At 42.0% G+C, this 25,874-nt stretch overlaps 1 protein-coding gene and 1 long non-coding RNA gene across 3 annotated transcripts in view; one reads left to right on the top strand and one right to left on the bottom strand.

Annotated features, from left to right (window-relative positions):
- Window positions 1-13,867, top strand: part of nsfa (N-ethylmaleimide-sensitive factor a) — a 57,511-nt gene extending 43,644 nt beyond the window's left edge. The window contains exons 13-21 of one of the 2 annotated variants that reach the window (XM_060901282.1): window positions 1,384-1,479; window positions 1,609-1,765; window positions 2,756-2,889; window positions 3,853-3,919; window positions 4,003-4,082; window positions 4,170-4,304; window positions 9,133-9,246; window positions 9,368-9,423; window positions 12,513-13,867. In XM_060901282.1, coding sequence (XP_060757265.1) covers window positions 1,384-1,479; window positions 1,609-1,765; window positions 2,756-2,889; window positions 3,853-3,919; window positions 4,003-4,082; window positions 4,170-4,304; window positions 9,133-9,246; window positions 9,368-9,423; window positions 12,513-12,534 — 861 coding nt within the window. In that variant the 3' untranslated portion in view covers window positions 12,535-13,867. Of the gene's footprint in view, window positions 1-1,383; window positions 1,480-1,608; window positions 1,766-2,755; window positions 2,890-3,852; window positions 3,920-4,002; window positions 4,083-4,169; window positions 4,305-9,132; window positions 9,247-9,367; window positions 9,424-12,512 lie in introns of those variants that run through there. The other variant, XM_060901283.1, reaches the window with a different exon arrangement.
- A 9,775-nt stretch (window positions 13,868-23,642) lies between these two features.
- On the bottom strand, window positions 23,643-24,969 carry LOC132869185 (uncharacterized). The gene is made up of 3 exons (XR_009650911.1): window positions 24,910-24,969; window positions 23,956-24,025; window positions 23,643-23,862 (listed from the first exon to the last, which is right to left on the bottom strand). It is a non-coding gene; the product is annotated as an uncharacterized LOC132869185 (long non-coding RNA).
- Window positions 24,970-25,874: the final 905 nt, after the last annotated feature.

Genomic DNA, 25,874 nt, shown 5'->3' with positions numbered 1-25,874 from the left:
TCAAGTAAGGGTCTTACAGAGAATGCTTCCTAAGTATGGAACCAAGTGGGAGCAGGTACAAAGAAAAGAGAAGAGGGCCTAGGACTGAGCCCTGTGGGACACCACATGACAGAGGAGGCTATAGAGTCACCAAGGCTCACACAGAAAGTTCGATCTGCCAAGTACGACCTGAACCACTCCAGTGCTATGCCACTGATGCTCACCCACTGCTCCAAACGTGAAATTAAAATGTCATGATCTACAGTGTCCAATGCAACAGTTAGGTCTAAAAGTACAAGAACAGCATATTCACCAGAAATCACAAGTTAAAAGAGCATCGTTAAAAACTCTTAAGAGCCGATTCTGTGCTGTGCAGTGATTTAAAACCAGACTGGAAAACCTCAGGACATTAACTGATTGTAGACTGTCTTTTCGAGGAGTTTTGAAAGGAAGGGCAGTTTAGAAATAGGCCTATAATTAGCCAAAACTGCAGAATCTAAACCTGTTTTTTTAATTAAAGGTTGCACTACTGCATTTTTTAAAGTTTTTAGGGACTACACCTGAGGACAAACTGCTATTAATAACTGCAAGCACGGATGGACCCACAGTAGGAAAAACCTCTTTAAATAATCGAGAGGGGACAGCATCATTAGGAGAGCCTCAGGGCTTTAAACGACCAACAGTATCCTGTAAATCTGACAGTCACAGACTCAAACCTATCAAGGACAGCTGACCAGGGGACAGAGACTGAAGGGTCATATGCAGAAGGTGAGATTAGAGCCCTAGTGCCAGCAACCTTGTCAATAAAAAAAAATGAAGAAAGTCTTCACAAACAGCAGGCGAAGCCTCAATACAGACGGTCTGCGGAGCATTAAGAACAGAGTCGATAGTCTTAAACAGAACACAAGGCTTATGACAGTTTGACAAAATAATAATCAGAGAAATGTTTAGTTTTAGCAGCTTTCACAGTTGCCTGATAGTTACGCCAGCACTCTTAACATTTGAAAAGACACTTACAGTTTGTCTCTTCTTCTGATTGATTCGGGGTTGTAATATATTCAGACGAATTAATAGAAATCTCGAATTTGCCTTGCATCATAATTTTGGCAATTTTGGGGAAATGTAGCTGCTTGTATTTGGGCCACAACACTGTACATTGCCATAACTGGTTTGGTCATGTCCAAACTAAATATTTATCCAGCAATTATCTGATAATTGAGCTACATTGAAGAGCTGTTTGGCATTTAGGAATATGCGCAACTGTCTCGAACAAATGTGTGTAATAATTCTGGTCCATACTATGTTGTTTACTCAGTAGTTGTGTGCTGTATGTGGCTCAGCTGAAAGTTTCTCAGTGTTCCACCGGTTTACAGAGGATGTCAAATCTCTGACGTGTGCGTTTAGGCCACAGCGACCGTGGAAGTAGACCTCGAGAAAGCCGAGAAGCTGCAGGTGTGCAGAGACGATTTTATGGGCTCGTTAAACAACGACATCAAACCTGTGAGTAGATCGGAGCATTCCAGCTCCCGCATTTTAATCTGCTTTTGTTTTCGTTTACTCGCTGAGTGAACAGTGCTCAGTGGCTGGTTTTTTGTTTTTTTTTTGCGACATGAATTTTGTCCGTTCCAGGCATTCGGTACCAATCAGGAGGATTATTCAAGCTACATTACAAACGGAATTATTAAATGGGGTGATCCGGTGAGTCACGTGCTGGACGACGGGGAGTTGCTTGTTCAGCAAACCAAGAACAGCGACAGAACTCCGCTGGTGTCCGTGCTACTTGAAGGTCAGGATAAAATCACGTGAAGAAAAATGTATATTATAAACATGTACACCCATAACATGAAAACCACTGACCTCTCCTTACAGTGGCACCTGTCAAGGGGTGGGATATATTAGGCAGCAAAGAGAACAATCGGTTCTTGAAGTTGATGTGGTGGAAGCAGGGAAAATGGGCAAGCGTAAGGATCTGAGCGACTTTGACAAGCGCCAAATTGTGATGGCGAGATAACTGGGTCTGAGCATCAACAAAATGGCACATCTTGTGGGGTGTTCCCAGTATGCAGTGGTTAGTACCGACCAAAAGTGGTCCAAGGAAGGACAATGGTGAACCGGCGACAGGGTCACGGGTGTCAAAAGCTTCTTGATTCGCATGTGGCACAATGGGTTGCCCGTATGGTCCAATCCCACAGACGACCTACTGTAGCACAAACCGCTGGAAAAGTTCATGCTGGCTGAAACAGAAAGGCCTCAAAGTCGCTCAGATCCAGCAGTATTTAAATATCATGTGAATGAGATCCAGCGCAGAAGTCGGGAAGATATCTGTGCAAACGCCGCACAAAAACATCAACTCGGACAGTCATTAACTAGATTAGCTTGATGTTACTGGACATAGAGCCATCTTATCACTTTAAATAGTGCCAAAGCTCTCCCCGTATGCTTTGGAGCTTGACTCGACTCACTGTTCAGGTGTACACCCATGAACGGAAGGACCGTTTTTAATCCCGGGGACCATGTGTTCGACAAACCAGACACAACATACCAAGTCTGACCTGGTGTTTATTTATAAACTAATAATAATTGACCTCATGACATTAAAGCTGCTGGCAAGCATTAAATAAATCCAAACAAAACAGACGATAAAGTTTGTTTTGAAGACAGACAATGAAACATTTGATTTCGTCCAGGTTTATGCTCTGTACAGATTCATCACTAGACAAAAATATTCTGGCTGACCAAAATCTTCACAGAACCTTTTGTGTCTTTGGATCTGCAGGTCCTCCTCACAGCGGGAAAACGGCGTTAGCTGCGAAAATCGCGGAAGATTCAGAGTTTCCTTTCATTAAGATCTGCAGCCCCGATAAGATGATCGGCCACTCCGAGATTTCGAAATGCCAAGCCATCAAAAAGGTCTGTTGTTATCAGTAATATAATAACTAATTATTTGAGCATTTAAATGTCCAATACTTTATGCAAAGGAGCTGAATGTGATTTAACTTTTTGTAAAGGGAGAGGAATAAAGGTAGAAAGATTGTGAGAATAAAAGAGCGAAAGTGGGATTTGAAGGGGAACTGAAGGCAAATTTATCAAAATTCTATTCATCTCATTTTATTAAATATCAGAATGCATTTTTGACTGCTACTGAGGTCGCTGCTATAGCAAGTTATGAGTGTTTGAAATATGCTATGTAATCGATCAGTCCATATGTCAAAGCAATGGCCGTAAACGAGATTCCTTGAGACCTGTGCGAGACATCGTAGGACGGAAGTAAAACGTACAGCGGAAATCAAAGTGATCAACATCTGCCAACGTTGTCAAAAGACGCGCGTGCCCTCTTTCGAACGCTGACGTAATCAAGCTGGAATTTTTGTTTGTTTTGATCGCAGTCAGGAAAGTTTGAAAAAAAAAATAGGCAGTAATCGTCATTTAAACTCCTTTTTGTGCAACATTTCATTTGGAAAACAGTTTTCAAAATGGCAGCGCTGACACCTGGCTGACACTTCACGTTTCGAGGTCTCGCACAAGTCTCGTCAAGATCGTGCGGAAAAGCGACGCCTGCCGTGGACCAAACGAACCAAATTCAACACGGCTAAAAACCGAATAGGCCGATAAGTATAATATTTAATTGCTATTAGTTGCCAATACGAGTCACGATATAAGGTTACTAAAACCGAAAACGTAATTGAATAACACGTTATTTAAGAAATAAAGCAAGTTTAAAAATGACTTCAGTTCTCCTTTAAAAACGACAATTAAAAAAAAAAAATTCTCTCATCTCACATACGGTGATCACAATTTCGGTCAAATCCTCACTTCCGACATGGAAACATCAGATCGTTATGTGTGTGTGTGTGTGTGCACTTTACAATACAGATTTTTGATGACGCTTATAAGTCCCAGCTCAGCTGTGTGGTGGTGGACGACATTGAGCGCCTGCTGGGTGAGTCGCATACACACTGTGTTGGTGTTGTGGTTTTCATTGTGAAAAGCTGCATGACTAATTTTCCGTACAACGATCCACAGATTACGTTCCCATTGGCCCAAGATTCTCGAACCTCGTCCTCCAAGCACTGCTGGTTTTACTGAAGAAAGCACCGCCTCATGTGTGCATCACACTGCTCTTTAAGATTTAGTGTGCATATACATGTGCGCGTGTGTGTATAATGTGTCGATGTGAATCATGTGCGCAGGGCCGTAAGCTGCTCATCATCGGCACCACGAGTCGTAAAGACGTCCTGCAGGAGATGGAGATGCTCAACGCCTTCAGCACCACCATCCACATCCCCAACATCAGCACCGGAGGTCACCTGGTGGAGGCGCTAGAGGTCTGTCATGAACCTTACCCTGCTTCCAGTTGAGGGTATCTGTGAGTTCACGTATACCTAAAAGAGTAAATCCTCGAAGTCTATGATGTAACACGAATACCAGAAAAAAGCAGTTTCTTCACATATCAGAAGAACACGAGATGCAATCGCAAGGAATTACCGAGTAGGTGGGAACTGGCTAACAAGTCTAAGATGTAGGATGATATACAGTGTACCATGAAAATTACATATTAACAGAGCTGGAGTTCTCAGGTCTGGACTTGAAATGTTTTTTCCTGTTGTCTCGGACTCGGCCATTAGTTTTGCCAAATATTCCAGTTGGTTTCACAGAGTAAGGTTCAGTTTTTTTATTTGTCTTTTCAACCATATAAGGTTGGTCCAGTACACAGTTAAAACGAAAGGTTTCTCCAGGACCATGGTGCTCCATCAAACATCACAGGACCACAATCTACTGTACAAGGTGCAAGAATGCAACACTGCAGACAATAAACGACACAACATAAGGTGCAGTGTTGAGTGTGCATATTGAGGTGGTATGAAAAGGGAATAAATGAAATCCTTGTGCGTGTGATACATTGTAAAGCAATAGTGAATTACTGGCCACTGTGCAAAAACTGCAGTGTGAATGGTGTGTTCAACAGGACGTGAGAATCAGTCCACTTCCTCAGAGTTGACAAGTCTGATGGCATGAAGGAAGAAACTGTTACAGAGTTGGGCTCTGAAGGCCCGAACGCAGGAGGGCAAAGAGATTGTGTGAGGGGGGTGTGGGGTCACCCACAGTGCTGGTGGCTTTCCAGATGCAACGTGTGGTGTAAACGTCCGTGATGGAGGGAAGAGAGACTCTGACGATCGTCTCGGCTATCCACTGTCGGGTCTTGCGATCCAAGATGGTGCAATTCCCAAACTAGACCATGCTGCAGCCGCTCATAATGCCCTCAATAGTCAGTCTGTCGAATCTAGTGAGGATAGGAGATGGGTTTTCCTCAGCCTCCGTACAAAGTAGAGATACTGCTGGGCTTTCTTGACTGGTGTTGAGGGACTAGGTGAGGTTCTCTGCCAGGTGAACACCAAGGAATTTGGTGCTCTTGGCATTCTCCACGATGGAGAGCAGTCACGCAGTGTTCTTCTGAAGTCAACATCCATCTCTTTCATTTTGTCCACGGTTAGAGACGGGTTGTTGAGTCTGCACCAGCCTCCTCTCTGTATGCTGACTCGTCGTTCTGACTGAGGAGACCCACCACAGTCATGTCATCAGCAAACTTGATGTGGTTCAAGCTGCGAGTTGTTCGCAGTCATGAGTCAGCAGTGTGAATAGCAGTGGATTGAGCGCACATCCCTGGGGGGCCCCAGTGCTCAGCATGGTGGGCCTGGAAGTACTACTCTCAATCCTGACTGATTGAGGTCTCTCAGTCAGGAAGTCCAGGATCCAGTTGCAGAGGGAGGTGTTCAGGCCCAGCAGGCTCAGCTTTCCAGTTAGCTGCTGAAGGATGATCGTGTTGAATGCTGAACTAAAAAGTCTATGAACAGCAAGTAGAGTTGCCTTTGAAAATGTTTTTTGTTTGTTTTTTTTCTCAAGTAACTCCTCCTTCCAGACAAAATCGCTGATTAAGCAAGCTTGTTTAGAAGCAAGTTGTCTCAAAGAGGATTATTTTCTTTCTGTCTCAGTCTCGACTCTGTTTCTCTCATTTGGACTTGGTCTCGATTTGGATTCGAACCTCTTTGGAGTCAGTCTTGATTAGTCCTGGTCTTTACTCAACAAAGGTGGTCTTGAGTACAGCTCTGCACATTAACTTGTTTGGGTGTAAATATAATAAGTGATCCCATCATTTCCAGGTGTAACCCGTTCCAGGAAATGCAAAGCACTTTATAAAAAGGTAAATCCAATTTAAACAAAACCAAATAAACGAATCCACATCCAACTAATCACATGTACTCAAGAAGTAAATGTCATGGAACCAATGCCAATGAAGTCAATGAGTTCAAATCCAAACACTTGAAACAAGTTAACTCAGTTAATCAAATTGTTTGGGGGGGGGAATTAACCCCAAACCTTTTAACAAATTAAAAAGCAATCAGTTAACACGTGTGAACATTAAAACATGAAAAGGTTCTGACTGCAAAGTTGAATTCTGGGCAAAAATCTTCCGTTTCTATTGCTGTTGGAGTTTCGAGATGTTTCGCTGCTGCACAGGCCGTGTGTCCTGTGCGTAAATGGTTTGCTGAGATAAAAAGCGTACTGCATTTTATAATTCCGGAGATTGCTGAAGCAAGTGAGCAACAATATCGTGTGACCACCGGGGTGGTGGTGGTGGGGGTTTGGTACTTTTAAAAGGCATATTCTGAACCAATTTCGTGTTTTATATGAAAGTATGTCCCTTTACACACTCATCCAGAAGGGTAATTTTGCACAAGGCCATCTGTCTACAGCAGAAAAAAATAAAAATAAAATGCGTCTGGAAAAATCCCAAGGGAGCCTGGAACCAGATTCATGACGTTACCTGCGGAAGCGCCAGCAGGCTGTGCGAGCTTTGCATGGTTTCAGTGCACAGCCTGTGTAGACCAAGCGCTCCCATTTCTCTCTCATTGTCCGGTCTTTTGGAAAACGATGAGTACTAATCCCATCAAGACTGGTGTTGCTACACCCTCCTACGATACATCTGTTAACCATTTTAATAATTACGTGATAACGTTGAAGAAACTTGCAGAAAACCACCAGGTCGTTTTTCTCATAAACAAACCAGCGCTGAAGTAGGATTCAGAAGGAGGCGTCCCACACGCGATGTCACGAAAATCAATGTTTCCCGGGAAATCCAAATGCCAAGTTTTTTCAGAGGTGGACCAATTCGCCTCAAATGGCTTGATTTCAACTGAATTTTTCTGGTATTGCACAAGGTAAAAAAAAAAATTGCAGATAATGCAGAAAATGTTACAGATATTTGACCAAAGTTTAATATAAAATAGGAGAATTACATTGATCTTGCCCCTGAATTTACCCAAGATGTGCCGTTTAACCAAAACAAGCCGGCATGGGCAAACATGGCAGACTCCGCTCTCCCACCAGTGGAAAGGAAAAGGGAAATATGAAAGCGAATCAGCCAGAAAGTGCGTCAAAAAACAGCGCTTGTCTGGGATTGGGGAGTCTGAGTATGGAGTTATACACCTAATGTTCTGATCTTGCAGTGCAAGAAACGACAACACAAAAGCAGTAACGGAGAAAAGATCTATTCGCGATGGTCAACTACAAATTACATCCCTGCGACTCAAAACTCTCTGAGGTCGATGCAGTCTCACAATGTTTTCCATGCATCGCCATGGTGGTGCGATGCAGTTCCATAATGATACTAATTATTTCAATTCCTCGTGTTCGGCTGTTTCCGTGGGGCCATGCTGTTGGCTCCGAGTAGAAGGATATTTGGATGCAAAAAAATGGAGGAAAGTGACTCTCAGCACAGCAAAATGATCACACCTCGTTCACATGATATTGTTCTGGTGGGACATAAGAAAAGGCCACGCACAAAAAAAAAAAAAAAATTGATTAAAATTTCAGATGACGTTGCAGTCAGTACTTTTAACCAAATGAATTAATCCACAAAAAACCTTTTTATCATTTATTGAATTTTGTACTTTTTTTTTTTTTTTAATCTGAGGGTGTGTACACACATTTAGCCTTTTATGAGGACCATAACGGATTAAAATGTCTTTACAATTGAAGTGTGTCAAAAATATATGCATGGAAATAAATACTATTTTTACAAAAACTGCAGCTTTTACTTAAAGAAAAGAGCCAGCATTTGTTTTTGCTTACTGAGGTTAAAGTGAGGGTTTAAGTAAGTAACTAAGTATGTATGTATAGCACTGATCAGATGCACTCTCAGAAAGAAAGGGTACTACACTGGAGGTAAAGGTGTACCCGAGTGCATCTTTTACCTGAAAAGGTGTACATAGACTGATCAGCCATAACATTATGACCACTGACAGGTCCAGTGAATGTCCTGGGATAATCGAGGCAGCAAGAGAACGGTCGGTTCTTGAAGTTGATGTGTTGGAAGCAGGAAAGATGGGCAGGCGTAAGGATCTGACTGTCTTTGACAAGCGCCAAATTGTGACGGGGAGATGACTGGGTCTGAACATCAACAAAATGGCACATCTTGTGGGGTGCTCCTGGTATGCAGCGGTTAGTACCTTCCAAAAGTGGTCCAAGGAAGGACAACCAGTGTTGAAGGCTCGCCCATATGGTCCAATCCCACAGAAGAGCTCCTGTCACATAAACCGCGACAGTTTACTTCCGATGCCACCAGAATGAAATGCTTCTGCGCACGAGCAGCAGAAAAGTCTCACTGAATATTCATATCAGCGCCAAAGTGTGGCGTCATGTTGTTTTGACAACCATGGAATATAGTCAACGCTCGTTTAACGCTCATTCTCCATTGGGTAGAGTGATCTCATACACGTAGGACAAGCGATATGCCAACAATATTGCATGCTGTCAAATCAAATGAATGAAATCTGCTCGAAGGGGACAGAACTCGTTTTTATTCCATCAAAAAAGTGTCCTGGATGTATAATAATAATAAGAATAATAATATTTCACTTCACCAGTCAGTGGTTACAGTGTTATGGCTGATCGGTGTATACTGCACATTTTAAGACTTAATTCTGGTCCATTGATCATCTTTCCAGAACAAAAGACCCAAAGATAGTTTGTCACCTTCTTTCTGAGAGTATGGTTAATGCAAGGTCCTCAGAAAGGTGGTACAATGAGCAATGTGTGTGTGTGTGTGTGTGTGTGTGTGTGTGTGTGTGTGTGTGTGTGTGTGTGTGTGTATAGCTGTTGGGCAGTTTCACGGATGCAGAGAGAGCAACTATCGCCCAGCAGGTGAAGGGAAAGAGAGTGTGGATTGGCATAAAGAAACTCCTCATGCTCATCGAGATGTCGCTGCAGGTAATTTATGAATCTTTACGCAAACTTGAGTAAACCACTATTTCAATCAGACAAGCAAACATTAAGCCCAGAGTTTAATCTGCAGTGGATTGATTGATTATATACCTGTTTTTGTCTGCAGATGGATCAGGAGTACCGTGTCGGCAAATTCCTCTCTCTGCTGCGGGACGAGGGAGCGTAAGTACTCCAAATATTTTACTGAAATCTAATCCTCTACAGTGTGACCTGACGAGCTGTAAATCAAATCAACCGTCTCACAAACAAACACTCTTGTTACATCCCGATATTGGGGGCGGTCCTTGGCTGTACTGCTTATTCGTAAATCCGTCGTTTGTGTCTACCAGCCGGATGATTCTCAGCAGCAAAGGAATAACGTTTGGTTTTCTGTCTGGATCGAATATCGAAGGAGGTTGAATTGACAAAGTATGATGTCGGAATGTAGATCTCTGCCTTATAGATCGATCTGGGAGCAAACAGTCACCGAGACAGACACAGCTGCTCCTCAGTTTATTGTCGGACAAACAGGAGGAGTGTGTGTGTGTGTGTGTGTATATATATATATATATATATATATATATATATATATATATATATACACACACAATCTCATCTCATTATCTCTAGCCACTTTATCCTTCTACAGGGTCACAGGCAAGCTGGAGCCTATCCCAGCTGGCTACGGGCGAAAGGCGGGGTACACCCTGGACAAGTCGCCAGGTCATCACAGGGCTGACACATAGACACAGACAACCATTCACACTCACATTCACACCTACGGTCAATTTAGAGTCACCAGTTAACCTAACCTGCATGTCTTTGGACTGTGGGGGAAACCGGAGCATCCGGAGGAAACCCACGCGGACACGGGGAGAACATGCAAACTCCACACAGAAAGGCCCTCGCCGGCCCCAGGGCTCGAACCCAGGACCTTCTTGCTGTGAGGCGACAGCGCTAACCACTACACCACCATGCCGCCCTATCTATCTATCTATCTATCTATCTATAAATAAATTAATTAACTAATTAAATATAAATAAATATATATAAAATTTCTTTTTCCACATTCAAGAGTGTGTTGTAACTGTATGATTGGATGATGACGTGATTGACGAAGCTGAGTTATCCATGTATAAACAGGGTAACGTAAACATGACATTACTGATTTAGACTACACTATTTTCTGGGAAAAAAAAACCCAACAACATTTATGTCCCATTGCATCACCCATCAGGGATTATAGTCTTATGAATTTACGAAGGAAGACATTCCTGGTCAAAGTAACCTTCGTTAAGCAGAGAGCAAAGAGAAATCTCAAGGATTTAACAACCCAAAACAAGTAGCAATCAGAAGAGCCTGTACCAGTTTCAAGCGTGCCAAACATGTATTTCAAATCACATGTGCTCGAGGAGTTTTTTCAAACTCGACAATATTTTTTTCATTTTTCACAGAAAAAAAAAAAGACCCTCACAGATTGTAGCATGAAGTTTAATCTGGCCCAGAAATAAGCTCCGCCTCCAGACAGGACAAAAAGCATGCGTCACTTTAATCGACGTGATACGGTTGCCTCAGAGCGAGAAAGGCTCGTCAGTGTTTTCATTCCGATTCCACCTTGCACATATTTTGTGAAAAATGACAAACTGCTCCTTTAACGTTCTTGGTTTGTTTTCACAAATGTCGTCGTCATCATCATCATCATCAGGGTGGATGAAAGCAATCTCATCCGAATGTAACATCTGCATCCCTTCCGGTAAGATGACTAATCACAGAAAAGCTGTGCTTTTAGAATAGATATAGTAGAAATAGAAATAGAAAATAATCTGATTAGATCATTGTGATTAGATCACTGACCAAAGACATCTGCAACAAGCTTTGCCAGGCAAAACAAACCTCGCCTGGGAACACTTAGGATGAGAATATGAAGGAAGAGATCGCGACAAAACGAGTTTGACCTTTTTTGGTGACTTGACTTTGACCTTGAGTATGAGCATACTTGGCCAACAAACATAGTTCTGATTCTCATTTCACACACCGTACTGCTCTCAGCCAATCAGAACACATCTGAATGAATATGAAGGAACAATTTTGACCTTATTGGTGACCTTGGTTGGATGACACTCAATGTTGGAGAATATATTAAGACCAATGCCCATCTATCCTGAAAGTTTCATGAAGATTGGTCAAGCTGTTTTTCCGTAACCTCATTAACAAACAAAAACCCCACCAAAAACAATACCTTGCCCCTTGGTGGACTCCGTCCCAGGTGAGGTAATAACAGAACAAAAGCTCACAGGTGATCAATGAGCTCCATGATCTTGTCATGATGGTTTACTTCCGTTGTGAATTGTGCAATGCCCTCTGTTCATGATGCATCCTTGATTAGAGTGGTTTCGCTCAAAACTGGTGCATACGTGGGCTGTTTCGCTCGTGAGCACCAAGGTTCAAAGAATCCTGAACAAAACCAGTTCAAGAACCAGTTCCCTGTTGGTTAAAAAGGGGTAACAGTGGTCTGAACCGGTTATATGTTTCTGAACCACTCATGACGCGGTCACACGGGTGCGGATAGAACGAAGCTTTGGTCGTCACTTGGTCATCAGGTGACTTTGGCACTTCGAGACAAGCTTAGAATCACTGCTTCGTAGTTTTCCAAACACGCTTCGGAGCTTCAGGTTCTCCGTTACATCACTACTGCTTTGTTTGTAGCCTCACAGCTGAACCAAACACTGCTAGCTCGTGTTGTCGGCAAGACCACGTAAACCAAGAGCAAGTCATGACCGAGACCAAGATTTGAGGGGATGAGACCAAGTCAAGACCAACACCAGTGCGCGAGAATGGGGTCGGGAGGGATGATGGCCGTTAACAGTCATGAAAATTTCGGATTTGCAGCGAGTCACGTAATTGGTTGCATTTGAAGCAGGAAGTTCTCCAACCAATCACAGGAATAATGTTAAGAAATAAAATCAGACTGTGTTTGGGCAATTTCGTAAAATCCCTGCAGTTGTGGTCTTGAAATAAAATCCTGAGTCCTCCGTGTCCGAGAACAAGACTTTCAGAAAGTGGTCTTGAGACCGGTCTCGAGTCCGACAACACAACTGCTAGCAATGTTACACAGAATTGATTGTCCTTGTTTGTTGTGTTTTATGACAAACACAGGAAGTTGGTGATTAGGCGTCATGACCGGATTTAAATATTGTACAAGAAACTGCAAAATTGTGTAGAAAAAGGGATGCAGAGGATGACCACTTTTCTTTCTTTCTTTCTCTCTTCAGAGATCGCGGCTTCTACGAGTAACAAGTGGAGCTCCGACTTCACACGTCATTCTTCTCGACCCTTCATCGTAAACTCCCCTCTTTCACACACCAGTGCGAGTGTCGCGTCTTGTGCTTCGTGAGCTACTGTTCTGGATATTAAATAAATAAAATACCAAGATGTACAAACTCCTCACTAAACACACTATTCTGTATTGTGTGTGTGTGTGTGTGTGAGAATGTCTATTTCAAACTTCTCGATCATACAGATGTGCAATCCGTGAGTAAAACCTTGAAATCTAAGTGTGTCGTTGTGTTGTAACACACACCGACGATGTACTGTTCCATTTATGACTTGGAGTGGAGTGGAAATTGTGGTGTACAGTTGAACGTGGTCGCATTGTATCTGATCTGACCTGGCTCACCACACCGATCTAATCTGAGTAACAAGTCATCAAAAAGCCAATTTTAAAACCAAACGCAGCTCTCAGTAGAGCTTTCCAGACTCTTTCTTCTCATCTTTTTACCAAAAACACCACAGAGGCAAAATTTTTTTTTTTAAAAACGCATTGCTTTAAAAGTCGCAAGAATCGCAGTTGTTTGCATGTGTTAATTATTAGGTGTTAGCTAGCAGTGTTCATGCGCTACAGTTGGTCGTTATGCGACAAGGTTAATTAGTCTCGGCTCTCTATACTATCCGACATCTGAGTAACTGCGTAAACAACGTCGACGTGGCACACGAGCACATTTCTAGTTCGATTAGATTAGATTAAAGTAGACTGCTAATTGGGCAGAGCTGTTAAACAGCATTATCATCCTTCAACAACTCGCACGTCTGATAATTATATCGAACTACAGATCAGTGTATTCAAGTTCTGGGGTTTTCATTTAAATTTATGATTTAACTTCGGCTCGGACGTGCTCTCTGAGCTTTATTACCGAGTAATCTTTGGGCACTGACGGACCTGTCGGGCAAATCTGTGCGTGTTCGTTTAGGTGGTAAGATGGGAAAACTTTCAACAAGTATTTGACAAACAAATGGTTTAGACAGCCAGCTCAAGCGCTCGTGTGCGTCTCTTGAAGCCAGTGTTCATCACCCCGGCCTTTTGATGAGTGTATATAAAATAAACGTTCTGAAATATCTGAGAAATCTCTCTCCCTGTCTTGCGCTAGGTTTCTCGCTCTCTAAATCCAACGTACTTGTGACCGGGACTGTATGTTGTTTGGTGTGCGTTAATATTGTTTCGTAAATTATTTATTTAGCTTGTGTACAGCTCGGTGATATCGTGCTTGACGTTTACAGATGTGGTTTGTGAATATTAATGATGTTTGTGAATATTAATGATGTATAACTGCAATAAACACACAGACCCAGACCATGGCTCGACTCAGTTATTCAACAAATCGCCTTCAGTTTGTGCAATTTTTTTTTTTTTTTGAGTGCGTTGAATAGGAAGTCTCTAGATGCAATCTGGGAATAAATAAGTTTTATGTTTAAAAAATAAAATAAATAAGTCGCACTGCCCAACCACGTCATGTCCGATCTAATTCCAAGAATAAGCACTGGATCCACCGCCACCCAGACCAGGCTCAAGCTGTCACTCAAGATGAAGGAATGTCTTTTACCCAGTCAAATGTCTGGGGGAATTAAAGGTAGACCGCCTTTCAGATTTTTCAAGTTTCGGTCCCTGACACCCAATTTTGTTTGTTTCGTGGACTGAAAGCTACTAAATTTGAATCACAAACTTCCACGGCCATTCAAAGGGCCACGTGGCCCTAAATTCTCCGATATTTTTTCCTGCTTCACCACGACCCAATTCAAGATCCGACGTCATGCGTCATGTGGTGGGCTTTCCCCGTTTGCTCAAGGCATTGTAGGTATAAATTTGAAACAGGAGAGGAAAATGGAAGGCGTGTGCGCGCGAATGAAACGTCAAAGACCGACTACAGTAACAGAAAGCGAGAAGAAAAGACATTGTTATATATGGAAACGCAGGACCAAACTAATAAATATCGGCGGTCGGCGAGCACCTCGGTGTGATCAGCTGTTCGTTTAGCGACAAAATGATGGAACTGTCAGCGCACGGTCAAGGTAAACCTACACATGTATACACACACGGACTTCCTCTGTCTGCATGAAGTGAGCGATTTCATGCACATGATTTGCTTTAATCCCCTCAAGTTAAATAACTTTCCAGCCACAGAATGGCCTGATATTTAGTGCAATATTACAGAAATCAACATCACACAATGACCATTTCAGAGGGAACTAAATTTCACAGATTTTATGAAAACGAAAGGCTTAGAGTTTGGGTTTACATCACTGAAGTGCTTTATTATCGCAAGCAAAAGTCACAAATCTATTGCAGAAAGAAAGCCATTGCTAAACAGAGACACATTAAATGATGAAACAACCAAACAATTACTCACTCGCTTACCTTCAAGTAAACGTTTTTTCTTGGTCAGGATCGTGGTGGATCACAGAGTATGAGGCAGGAAGTCATTCTGGTCCATCGACTCCATTCTTTCACAACTAGAGTCGATTCAGCATAGCCAGTACATTTTTTTTTTTGGGAAATGTGAGAAGCTGGAGAACCTGGAGGAAACCCATGTGAACAGGAGGAGAAAATGCGAAACTCCGGACAGACCAGAGGATCAAACTGGGACCCCGGAGCTATGACGTGGCAACGCAACCAGCGACTCCACTGAAATTTGAATGGAGCTTCACTTTTTTTATAGATTTTACTTCAGTTTCCAGGTTGGTTTTATTCCAATTGATCATTTTTTTATTTAAATAAATAAAGACAGGCTTTGACTGTACTACAATTTCTGACCAGGAGAAGGCTGTCCATTTCTGTTTAGACTGTTTACACTCATTTGAATTATTTCTATCGCAAATAAAACATCAAAACGCTCTTACAAATGGAATAAAAACAGGAAATAATGTCGGGTTTGGTTTAAGTTTCCATCAGCCAACCCTTATACTGTTTGATTTGTATATTTGAGAAGTCGAGGTCTTATTTTTGCTTGACCTGTAAGCAGACACCTTGTGCTCATTATTATGGAGATTCACAGTACAAGCAGCGAAGATTTCAACAGTCACGGTGGAAGAAAAAAAAAATAGATAGAACTCGACGCCTTAGGTAGACTACACGCCTTATTAAGTTGTGATTTGGGGATGGTCATTTGACCTCACAGTAATCTTGACCTGGTGAATTTACTTGTATTAGCCTTGGAGATATTGTGTTCACAAGGTTTTCGGACAGACATTCGACCTCACAGTGACCTTGACCTTAGACCTTTTGATCTCAAAATCTAATCAGTTTATCTTTGTCCCAAAGTGCACAAATGGTGAAAGTTTGGTGAAATTCCTTTCATTAGCCTTTGAGATATCGCGTTCACAAGGTTTCGGGACGGACGCAAGCATGCACGGACAACTCGAAAACATAATGCCTCCTGCACCTTAAGGTGGCGGAGGCATAAAAATGACACACACCGGCCACTTTATTAGGAAAACCCATCCACCTGCTGTTTTACGCAGTTCTCCAAATCAGCCAATCCCTTGACAGGAGCACAATTCATCAAATCATGAGCTTCAGTTAACTTTCAAACATTAGAATGTGAAAAATTGTGATCTCAGAGTGTGACTTGCTTTCTTTCACTGTAGCATGGGTGTTGGTTTGAGTCTCTCAGAAACCGCTGATCTCCTGGGGTTTTCACACACACCAGACTCCACAGACAGAATGGCGCGAAAAACAAAAAAACATCGACTGAGTGCGCGACAGTTCTGTGGGTGGAAACAAATGCCTTGTTCATAAGCAAGGTCAGAGGAAAAGGGCCAGATTGGTTTGAGCTTTTTTTTTTTTTTTTGCCAGGAAGGATACAGCAACTCTTCACAACCGCGGTGAGCAGAAAAGCATCTCAGCATGCAACGGAAAACCACACTGGGTTCCACTCTTGCCAGCCGAGAACAGGAATCTTAGAATCAACAAGTTCCTCTTAAAGTGGCCGTTGACTGTGCGCGTCATATATGTCTCTCATATAATTTATATATATTAATTAGAGTTGAGCCAGATACAAGTAATATGAATCAAGATCTGTGCTCGGACTGAATGAAAATCCTCACACAGCGTCCCTCCCCTACACACACCGCTCTGCTCACTCACACGGAGAACAGCTGTCTGTCTCTACGGTTCACGGGGCTTTTCCGTTAACGTTTCGGGTTTCTTCAGCTTCAAGTTTGTTTTTATTTCAGCTTGTACTTACTTATAACCAGTAGAGTTCTGGTAAACGTAGGTTCGTTCAGACGTGGTGCTTGGTAGAAAGCGACTTGCATTGCGTTTCTGCCTGTCAGAGATTTTTTTTTCTTTTTTTAACCGTCGGTTAAAAACAGTTTTTTCTGACTTCACACATTGTCTGACACTTCCTTGCTGTAATTCATGTAAAAATAAAGGTAGTAGTGGTATAAGTATTACAAATTAAGCTACACACACACACACACACACTCACTCTCTCTCTGCCGGTCGTCAGAGTTTTTTTTTAAACCGTCAGTTGGCTCTAACCAGTTTTATTTTACTTGACGCGCTGAGTGTCTGACACTTTCCAGGTAGTAGTGGTATAAATATTATAAATTAAACTACACACACACACACACGGTGTGGAAATAAAAAATAAATAAATTAAAAAAAACAAAAAAAACCCCACACTGATCATAAAAAAAAGTTAAAAAAAGTTGTTATTGAGTATGAAAACTCTTGTTCATTTCATAATTGTAACCACATGTGTTGTATTCATTGTTGCAAAACTTGTTCTGTAAATAGTTTGTTTGCTGTCGTGATCAAAACCATTGATCTGAAGCTCAATGCTGATGCTGTCCTGGAAATAGTTTTCTAATCAGCAATCAACCCGTATCAATTGCATGCTTAAAATAACACACTGGTTAAAGCCCTGCCCGTTTCAAGACAACCAGACCCACTTCCGGGTTAGGTCCCGCCCACTTCCGGGTACTGATACGGATAATTCATATGGTTAACAGATACAGATAATGCTGTACTCGCTCATCCCTAATATATATATATGGACTTGTATACAAGTCCGCGTGTTCACAATGCCCCCCCCCTCCACACACATACAAACACTTGTGTATTCCAACTCTCAACATGTGGCGTCTGATTCAGCATCTTCATGGTGTTACCGTCCCATGCGACATCACATCCTGTCTTTTCAGGTATTAGCTGTCATACCAGTCCAGGAAGAGCAGAGAGAAGGAGCACATGACCAGGGCCCTGTACTACGAAGCAGGTTTTCTGGCTTACCAGGGTAACTTCGAGAGTAACTTGATCACGTGCAGCGTAACTTCCCGATTAACCCATACTACGAAAGTTGGCTATGTTCAAACCGAGGTATGCTGCCATGGCAACTTGCGCTGCATCTCAAACCTGCTCGTCTCAGGTTATGTTCTTGGCTAACCCGAGGTTTCCGATTAACCACACCCTTTTTAAACACCACCTCTCCACCGACATTTCCTCTAGAGACAATGCCAGCGTACCTGGATGACCCGTGCGATATCGGAGCGCAGATTAGAGATGGGATTTATGGCTCTTTGATGGGATCCGCATCTTTGTGATCCGTTCTTTGAAAAGAGCCGTTCAAAAGACTGGCTCATTTGGCTCTTTTTAAATATTTATTCAGTTTTAAGAAGACAGCGTCTAAAGAAGCCAGATCCCTCTGCTTAGACAGTGACCTCAATATTTCTGGACATACCTTTTATATAAAGCAACCTAGACTTACATTATTGTAACCCCTAAACGCTCATAAATAACCATTAAAAAACAATGAGGGCTTCAATGAATGTCCATGCAGAACGGCTTTTCTGTAAAAAAAAAAAAAAAAGAACCCACTCAAGAACATAGTTATCAAGAACCCAAGAATATTTTATAGAAAAACACTTGTTTTACAAAAATATTTAAGTCTGAGATACAAAATAGATACAACTACAATAAATATAACACAAGAACTAGTTATCACACAAGAACATTTTAATAGAAAAAAAACAAACTTTCTATATTAAAAATATTGAAATTGTAACAAAAATAGATACAACTAAACAGTCAGATAAATAATTTAAAGTTATAACAAGAACACAAGATTATTTTAATAGGAAAAAACAAACTATTAATGCAAAAAATATATTATTATTAGAAAAATAGATACAACTAGACAAACATAAATAAATAAAATACACAAAAATAGAACAAACAAAATGACGATAGAATAAATTAAATGAACGTCCGTGCAAAGTAGTTTTCCCACAATATTATCATTAATATCACACAACTACATTATAAACTATATACAAAACAATTTGAACTATTAGGCAAACAGATAAAACTTGAATAAATAAAAGGCAAATGAATGCTTGCTTGCACGCGCGCACACACACACCATTATGAATGATGTTTTTATATTTCATTTTCACCTGTTGCCAGGTGCGTTTGGCACTGCTGTTGCCTCTGAAATGTTCACAGGACATACACCAACTTAGTCAAAGGGACTGAACAGTCAGTCATCCTAATTCATGTGACTCTGTGCACATATCAGCTTAAGTAGGCTACTCCATGAATTTACCATACCAAATTTTATTCAGGATTTTTCGGACATTAAACAAGTTATATATGACTGGGGCCACGTCGAAGGACCATTTTCTGTGACTTGTGATTGATCATGAAGCTCTCTCATCCTATACTTCTGTTCTGGAACATGTAGAAGGGAGAATGTACTTGCGCATTTACCCGATCAGCAATTCGTTGCCAACATGCTTGCCGCTCCTTATTGGCAGCCGCTGTGTTAGATTTTGCTCTTAATGTTGTTTTGAACTCCTCGTAGCTTTGCATTATGACAGCGCATTCTTCCTCCGTAAGCACGGCGACCATGCCATTGTGAACAGTGGTGATTTGCGCTGATAACCTCCCCTTTCACGTGAACGCGCATTAACCCTGATTAGGTTAACACAGGTTCAACAAATCAACTTCATAACTGGCGTCGTAGTACCGTTTAACCCCAAACAAGATAACCAGGTTTTGTCAACCCCAGTTTAGCGGGGGAACCCTGGGTTACTTCTGGGTAGGTTAACCTCCGTTCGTAGTACAGGGCCCTGGAAAAAGAGGATCCAGACACGGAAACCTGCGTTATTCTTAATTGCCTGAAGGACGAAGGAGAAAATTTTCACTTTAATGTGTAATACTTCAGAATAGACAATGCTTTCACATGTGTTATTGGGTTTTTAAGTTTATGAAACTCTAACGAGCGTGGAAGGTTTTTAAAATGGGATCCTGAAACCTGGTTAAAAATTATGGGGTCTGCATTCTGTCGTCAATAGATAGATCTCTGTGTGTGTGTGTAACTCAGGCCCGGCGCCATGGGGGGGCGAAAGGGGGCGTCGCCCCCTCGTGGCTACAGCCCCGCCCCCTCAACGGAGACTCAGATCACTTAATTGTTTTCTTATGAAAATATAATGTATTATAGACGTATTAATAATTTGCATTTTCAAATACGAAATATTAAGTGGTTGTGCATTGCACAAAAATACATTTCACATAAATCACTACTAAAACTGGCACGGTAGAACAAATCTGATTGGTTGTTATGATTCTTACGCTGCAATCGTAGAATTCAACTGTATTAAGGTAGGATTATTTCAAAAAGCCTGAATTTAATATTAACCCTGTTTTAGACATATGTATCAATCCTAACTACTGGGGACTACTAGTTATTGTGGGTGTATGTGTGAAATGCTGACACAGCCACGCACACACAGACCTGTGATAAGGACAAGGGTCGTGCGGGCGGGCGGGGGTTTTACATGTACACTTACAAGTGCACTGTCTCTGCAATATCCTGCAATATGCAGTCAGTTTACGGGAGTAGTCTTTCCCCTTCCGAATTAAACGAATTCAATCATAATATTGTGAATCCATTTTCTTTCTTTGTAGGCTAAGTTTATCTCCATTTATGTTGGTGTATGTGTTCATATATGGTCCGCTTTGTGCGCAAATAGCGTAAGAATATGTGTCGTTGACGTCACCCCCCATGCAGCGGGGGTGAAAATTCATCACTTCAGAGTGTTTAGTCCCCTACGCGCCTAAACTGGGATCGCGGATTAAGTGGTTAGCGTTGACTCGGTGCGAGTCAGGAAGGCTATTACTGGTGCAGCCGCGGGGTCTGTTGATTTTTTTAAATTGATTTTGGCCGCCGAGCCAAGTACCTTAGACTTGCATTGACGTTTTGTTTTCATGCCGTGGAGCTATTTGTATGTATTTTAAATGTAAAGGACTTGCCTGTAGGTTTGTGTGTGTTGTTTTATGTTTGGCATCTTTCCGGTTGTAACGTGTGTCTGTGAGAAAATTGGAGGGGAGGGTTAACAGGTGGGCACGGGGGTTGATAAAGCGCAACTGCCCTGGTAATATGTCACATGATTTTCCCGGACTAAAGCAACCTTCGGGGCCGTGGTTTTGTGGTTGGCGCAGTTAATTGTTTGAAACACGTTGTCAGACCGCCATCACTACTACACACTATATGAAAAATATTTGCCCCCTTGCGATTTCTAATTGCCCCCTTAGTAAACTGTTCCTGGCGCCGGGCCTGGTGTAACTGTGTGGGAAAGTACCATACTGTCAGGTCTGCTTAATATAGATAGATTTAGATTTTTATGTCACGTACATATAATCTTTCTTCTCACAAATATGATCATGAGAATGAATCCCAAACAGTTTTGAGTGGCAGATGTAAAAATAAATACTTGCTTTGCAGGCAGGGTGTTTGTTTAACAAATCCAAGATAACAAAGTATGCTGGATTTACTGGTCAAGATCATTCCAAAAAACACACCAATTCCCCCCCCCCCTCTCTAATTCATCACCTGTGGACTTCATGCATACTGGGTGGACAAGTTTACAGCACTCTCCCAGTTCGCCGAAAAAGGCCAGACTGAGACCATCGTCAGTCAGTGATTCGCTTATGAAGCCTGGAGAAGCCATCTCAAGGTTTCTCTTTTTTCCCCCCGTCTTTTCCTTACAAATACTGTCGTGAGGTCCGCACACTTAACACTAAAGTAGCCACGAGATACGGAATCAGTATCTGAAATAACACTTATGCAAGCTTTATCTACTTTATTCATATTCAGCTGGATAGGACACTAACCGACAATTATGCTTTTGTAAATGGTGCCAGATAAAACTCACACTCTCATGCTAACGCTAATTAAATAAAGAGCGTCGGCGACACGGAAGCTCACGCAGCCGTACCATGAGAAACCAGACTCATTTATAATTAGCCAAGTTGCTTATGCCAACAATTTGACCTTCCAAACAAAACAATCAAAATCCATTGAAAACTCAGGGAGGAGTCGGAATTTTCCTGAAAATTTGTTCATCGGCCTAATTAACAAGTTGCTCATGAGAAGTCACAAAACCAGGGAGTAAGTTTTGTGCGGACCGATTAGATCTTCCAAAGAAAGAATTCAGAATCAAAAGTCACTGAAAACTCAAAGAGGAGGAGAATTTTTTGTGAATTGTGGACGGACGGCGTGTGATGGCAATAGCTCATCGCCCTCCAGCCAGTGAGCTTTTTAACAGGGTCTCTGCACATTTCTGACCAGCAAAAATAATACTTTTTAAGACCATTTTAAGACCACTGAGTATAAAAAATAAGACCACTACCGCGGAACAAATATGTGCAGTAAAAAAAAAAAAGCACACTCTAGGTTAAGTTCAAAGCATTTTTTTTAATAAGTAAGTGCATCTTCAGTTTACAAAACAGAACATTAGCTGCCTTCTCGATATTTTAATAGTAGGGTACTGCTGTAAACATAAACAGTGAGGAAACAAATTGATCTTCAGTTAACAAAACAGAACATTAACTGCCTTCTCGATATTTTAATAGTAGGGTACTGCCATGAACATAAACAGTGAGGAAACAAGGAAGTTTGACTACTGATCGAACTGCCTCTGGGGACTGTTGTTGCCCGACTAGCAGCATAGCGCATATGCTTTTCCCCTTTCGAGTGAGCGTCAAGGGCTTTACAGCCCATTGTTGTTAACTTGATGTCTTTCCGACATACCTTACATCTCGCTTCATATTCTGAAGTTGTTGTTGTTAGCCAACTTTTGTATTTTGGCTCCTCAAGCCACTTGTTACTAAACTTACACTTCCCCATCTCCGTTCAAGTTCAACCACTTCTTCCTCGTCTGCTCTACTCTCAATGGTTCTACTACATGGATAAAAGAACACACTGCCCCCTGTGGCGTGGTTCCTGCGCTATTAGAACTAGTGCTAGACACACAACGGCTCTTGTGCTACTTGTTCAGCATCTTGATAACAAACGACGCTGGTTGAATAAATAACGTTAGCGCGGAAAAAAAATCCAGACATATGTTTTTTTTTTTCATTTACCGTAGGCTACCCGGATGAAATTTAATACCTCCCATGTGAAATTTAATACCATAGCTCAAAAAATAGCGAAATATAATGCTTTTTAAGACCTTAAAAAACACATATTAAAAATAAGACTTTTTAAGACTTTTTAAGGATCCGCGGAGACCCTGTTTAAAAAAAAAAAAAACATTGGCTTCGATGATGCTGTAGCTCATACTGGCCAAGATGCCCATAAAATCGTAAATATGACAGGTGGCGCCACCATCTTGACAACTTGTATGCAAGCTCACTTGTGGACCATTGTATACGAGTTTGATCGAAATCCGAACAATCCCGTCGGAGGAGGAACGATTTTTGTAAATTGTGGACGGACAACAATGACAGACGGATGACACATGATCGCATAAGCTCTTCCGGCCTGGCCTGTGCCCAGATGAGCGAAAAAATTAAGATGTCTATTCATAAGTAGTGGAGACTGCAGGGGTAAGCTCCTTCTTCAAGTAGTGAACACTTTTTTTAAAGACTGCAGAACATTTTTAAGCTTATTCACAGACTCTCAAAAGCAATTAAATGACCTGGCTTTAATAACTACACAATATACTGAGGAACATCCCACATTCATGGTTTTCTGTATTTAGATTCTTCTAAAGGCACAACCTTGTTGTGGGACCAACTGGCAATAATCCAAATCAAGTTAACTAAAGGATCAACGTCCGAAGAACGGGCCGTTTTCACACAGCAGGGCTCATCTAGCTACATCTTCAGGGTTCAAAGTGCAATGAGTCAGTAATACCGAGTAGAACCAGTGTGAAGAAAACTGCTGTGTCTGTATGTTAACATGCTGGATGTGTGTTGCTCACCTCTCGAATGTCTTCATTGCCTTCTTTAACATTTTCTGTGGCTCCAACAACCAGCTGATGAATATTATCAATTTCTGTCTCCTACATCACACACAAAAGACATTTTAATTCTAGTTAAGAATTAAGCCTCTTAATTCAGCTCATGCACCCACACACACACACACACCCACACACCTGCTGCAGAACTTTCTCAGCAAAAATCTCCTGCAGCCACGAGATCTCCACCACCTTACCTTCAATCTGCCTGCAAACACACAGGGACAGTTTTCTTGAGACTCTTTCTTTACTCAAGCCTTCAGTGGCATTTGTTTTGGTAACAATTAAGACCTGAAGTGATGACATTTGCCTTTATCAATCATTCTCCCACTGCTTAGCTTAACATAGCGAGCTAATTTATTCAGAGCAAAATCAGTGACAGCTCAGGGAAGGTATATCGTTCTGAACAAAGCAGAAATCAGTGTGTAGATTAGCCTGGCTAAAAAGTAAACTCACTCACTCAAGCATCCACTACGCAAAAGCTCATTAGCTTTTACTTCTGCTAAACCAAGCACTGTAAGCTTCTGTTCCTGTTCTGATGCCCACAAAGCTGCTACCCTGTTCCTGTCCCACTCCTGCCTTCCCTCCCGGGCCCGCTCCTAGGCCTTCCCTCCCGAGCCTTCCCTCCAGGGCCCGCTCCTGCCCTCCCGAGCCTTCCCTCCAGGGCCCGCTCCTGCCCTCCCGAGCCTTCCCTCCAGGGCCCGCTCCTGCCATCCCCAAGCTTTCCTCCTGAGCCTTCCCTCCAGGTCCCACTCCTGCCATCCCCAACCTTCCCTCCAGGTCCCACTCTTGCCATCCTGAGTCATCTTGGCTGTCCCTGTCCAGATCCTACTCCTGCCATTCTGAGCCTTCAGTCATCAATCCAGATCCTACAGGCACCATCCAGATCTTACTCCTACCATCTGAGGCTTTCCTTTCCGATTGCTAATTACAACAAACCTGCTTCCTTAACCTAACTAAGGTCTGTCAGGCTGCTTTAAGATCAGCTCTTGAATAAAAAGTGCTATGATAGAATATATCTTATAATAAAAAGTACTTGGCGCTTCCACACAGTAACATGTGTGTGTGTGTGTGTATAATGTGTGTCTTTACCTGACTTCATCCACCAGGCTATTCATCTCACTCACCAGCCTCCGATTTTCCTGCTCAAACTGGACACAGATACACACATGATGAGTGACTCAAACTGTGTGACTCAAACTGTGCGTCCGCATGCATGTATACCATCTGAATTTCCTCAGGGGAAAGCTCGTCCTCCACTCTGCTGTCCTCCCACATGTCAACACCACTATCACACAGTGGCTTATCTAGAACCATGAAAAACATGCATTATATATTTTCATGCTTTTATTTGGATTTATACCACAGTCCTGTTGAATTCCCTATTCTGATTGGTCAGAACAGGGATCACCAAACTTTTTTCTCTGGGGGCCACATTGTCGTTCCTGACTGTGATTGGGGGCCAGGGCAGCTATAGAACATAGAATTGTATGACCCAGACAAATATGACCACCAGCAGGCCTCCTTGTGTAGTACAGATTACTAGCCTGGCACAGCCATCCCCACTACTATATCCCCACTACTATATCAACACTTGATTCCTGGCACTTATTTGTTTATCTTTACTAGTGGTTTGCAAAAGTAGTATCAGTAAAAGTAGTATCAGATCTACAGCATCATGGTTTGGGCCTGTTTTGCTTCATTTGGGCCAGGACGGCTTGCCATCATTGATGGAACAATGAATTCTGAATTATACCAGCAAATTTAAAAGGAAAATGTGAGGACATCTGTCCATGAACTGAATCTCAAGAGAAGGTGGGTCATGCAGCAAGACAACGACCTTAAGCACACAAGTTGTTCTACCAAAGAATGGTTAAAGAAGAATAAAAGTTAATGTTTTGGAATGGCCAAGTCAAAGTCCTGACCTTAATCCAATTGAAATGTTGTGGAAGGACCTGAAGCGAGCAGTTCATGTGAGGAAACCCACCAACATCCCAGAGTTGAAGCTGTTCTGTACAGAGGAATGGGCTAAAATTCCTCCAAGCCACTGTGCAGGA

The sequence above is a fragment of the Neoarius graeffei genome, chromosome 20 (assembly GCF_027579695.1).
Source record: "Neoarius graeffei isolate fNeoGra1 chromosome 20, fNeoGra1.pri, whole genome shotgun sequence".
NCBI classification, from domain to species: Eukaryota; Metazoa; Chordata; class Actinopteri; order Siluriformes; family Ariidae; genus Neoarius; species Neoarius graeffei.
This window is presented reverse-complemented; position numbering and strand designations above follow the sequence as displayed.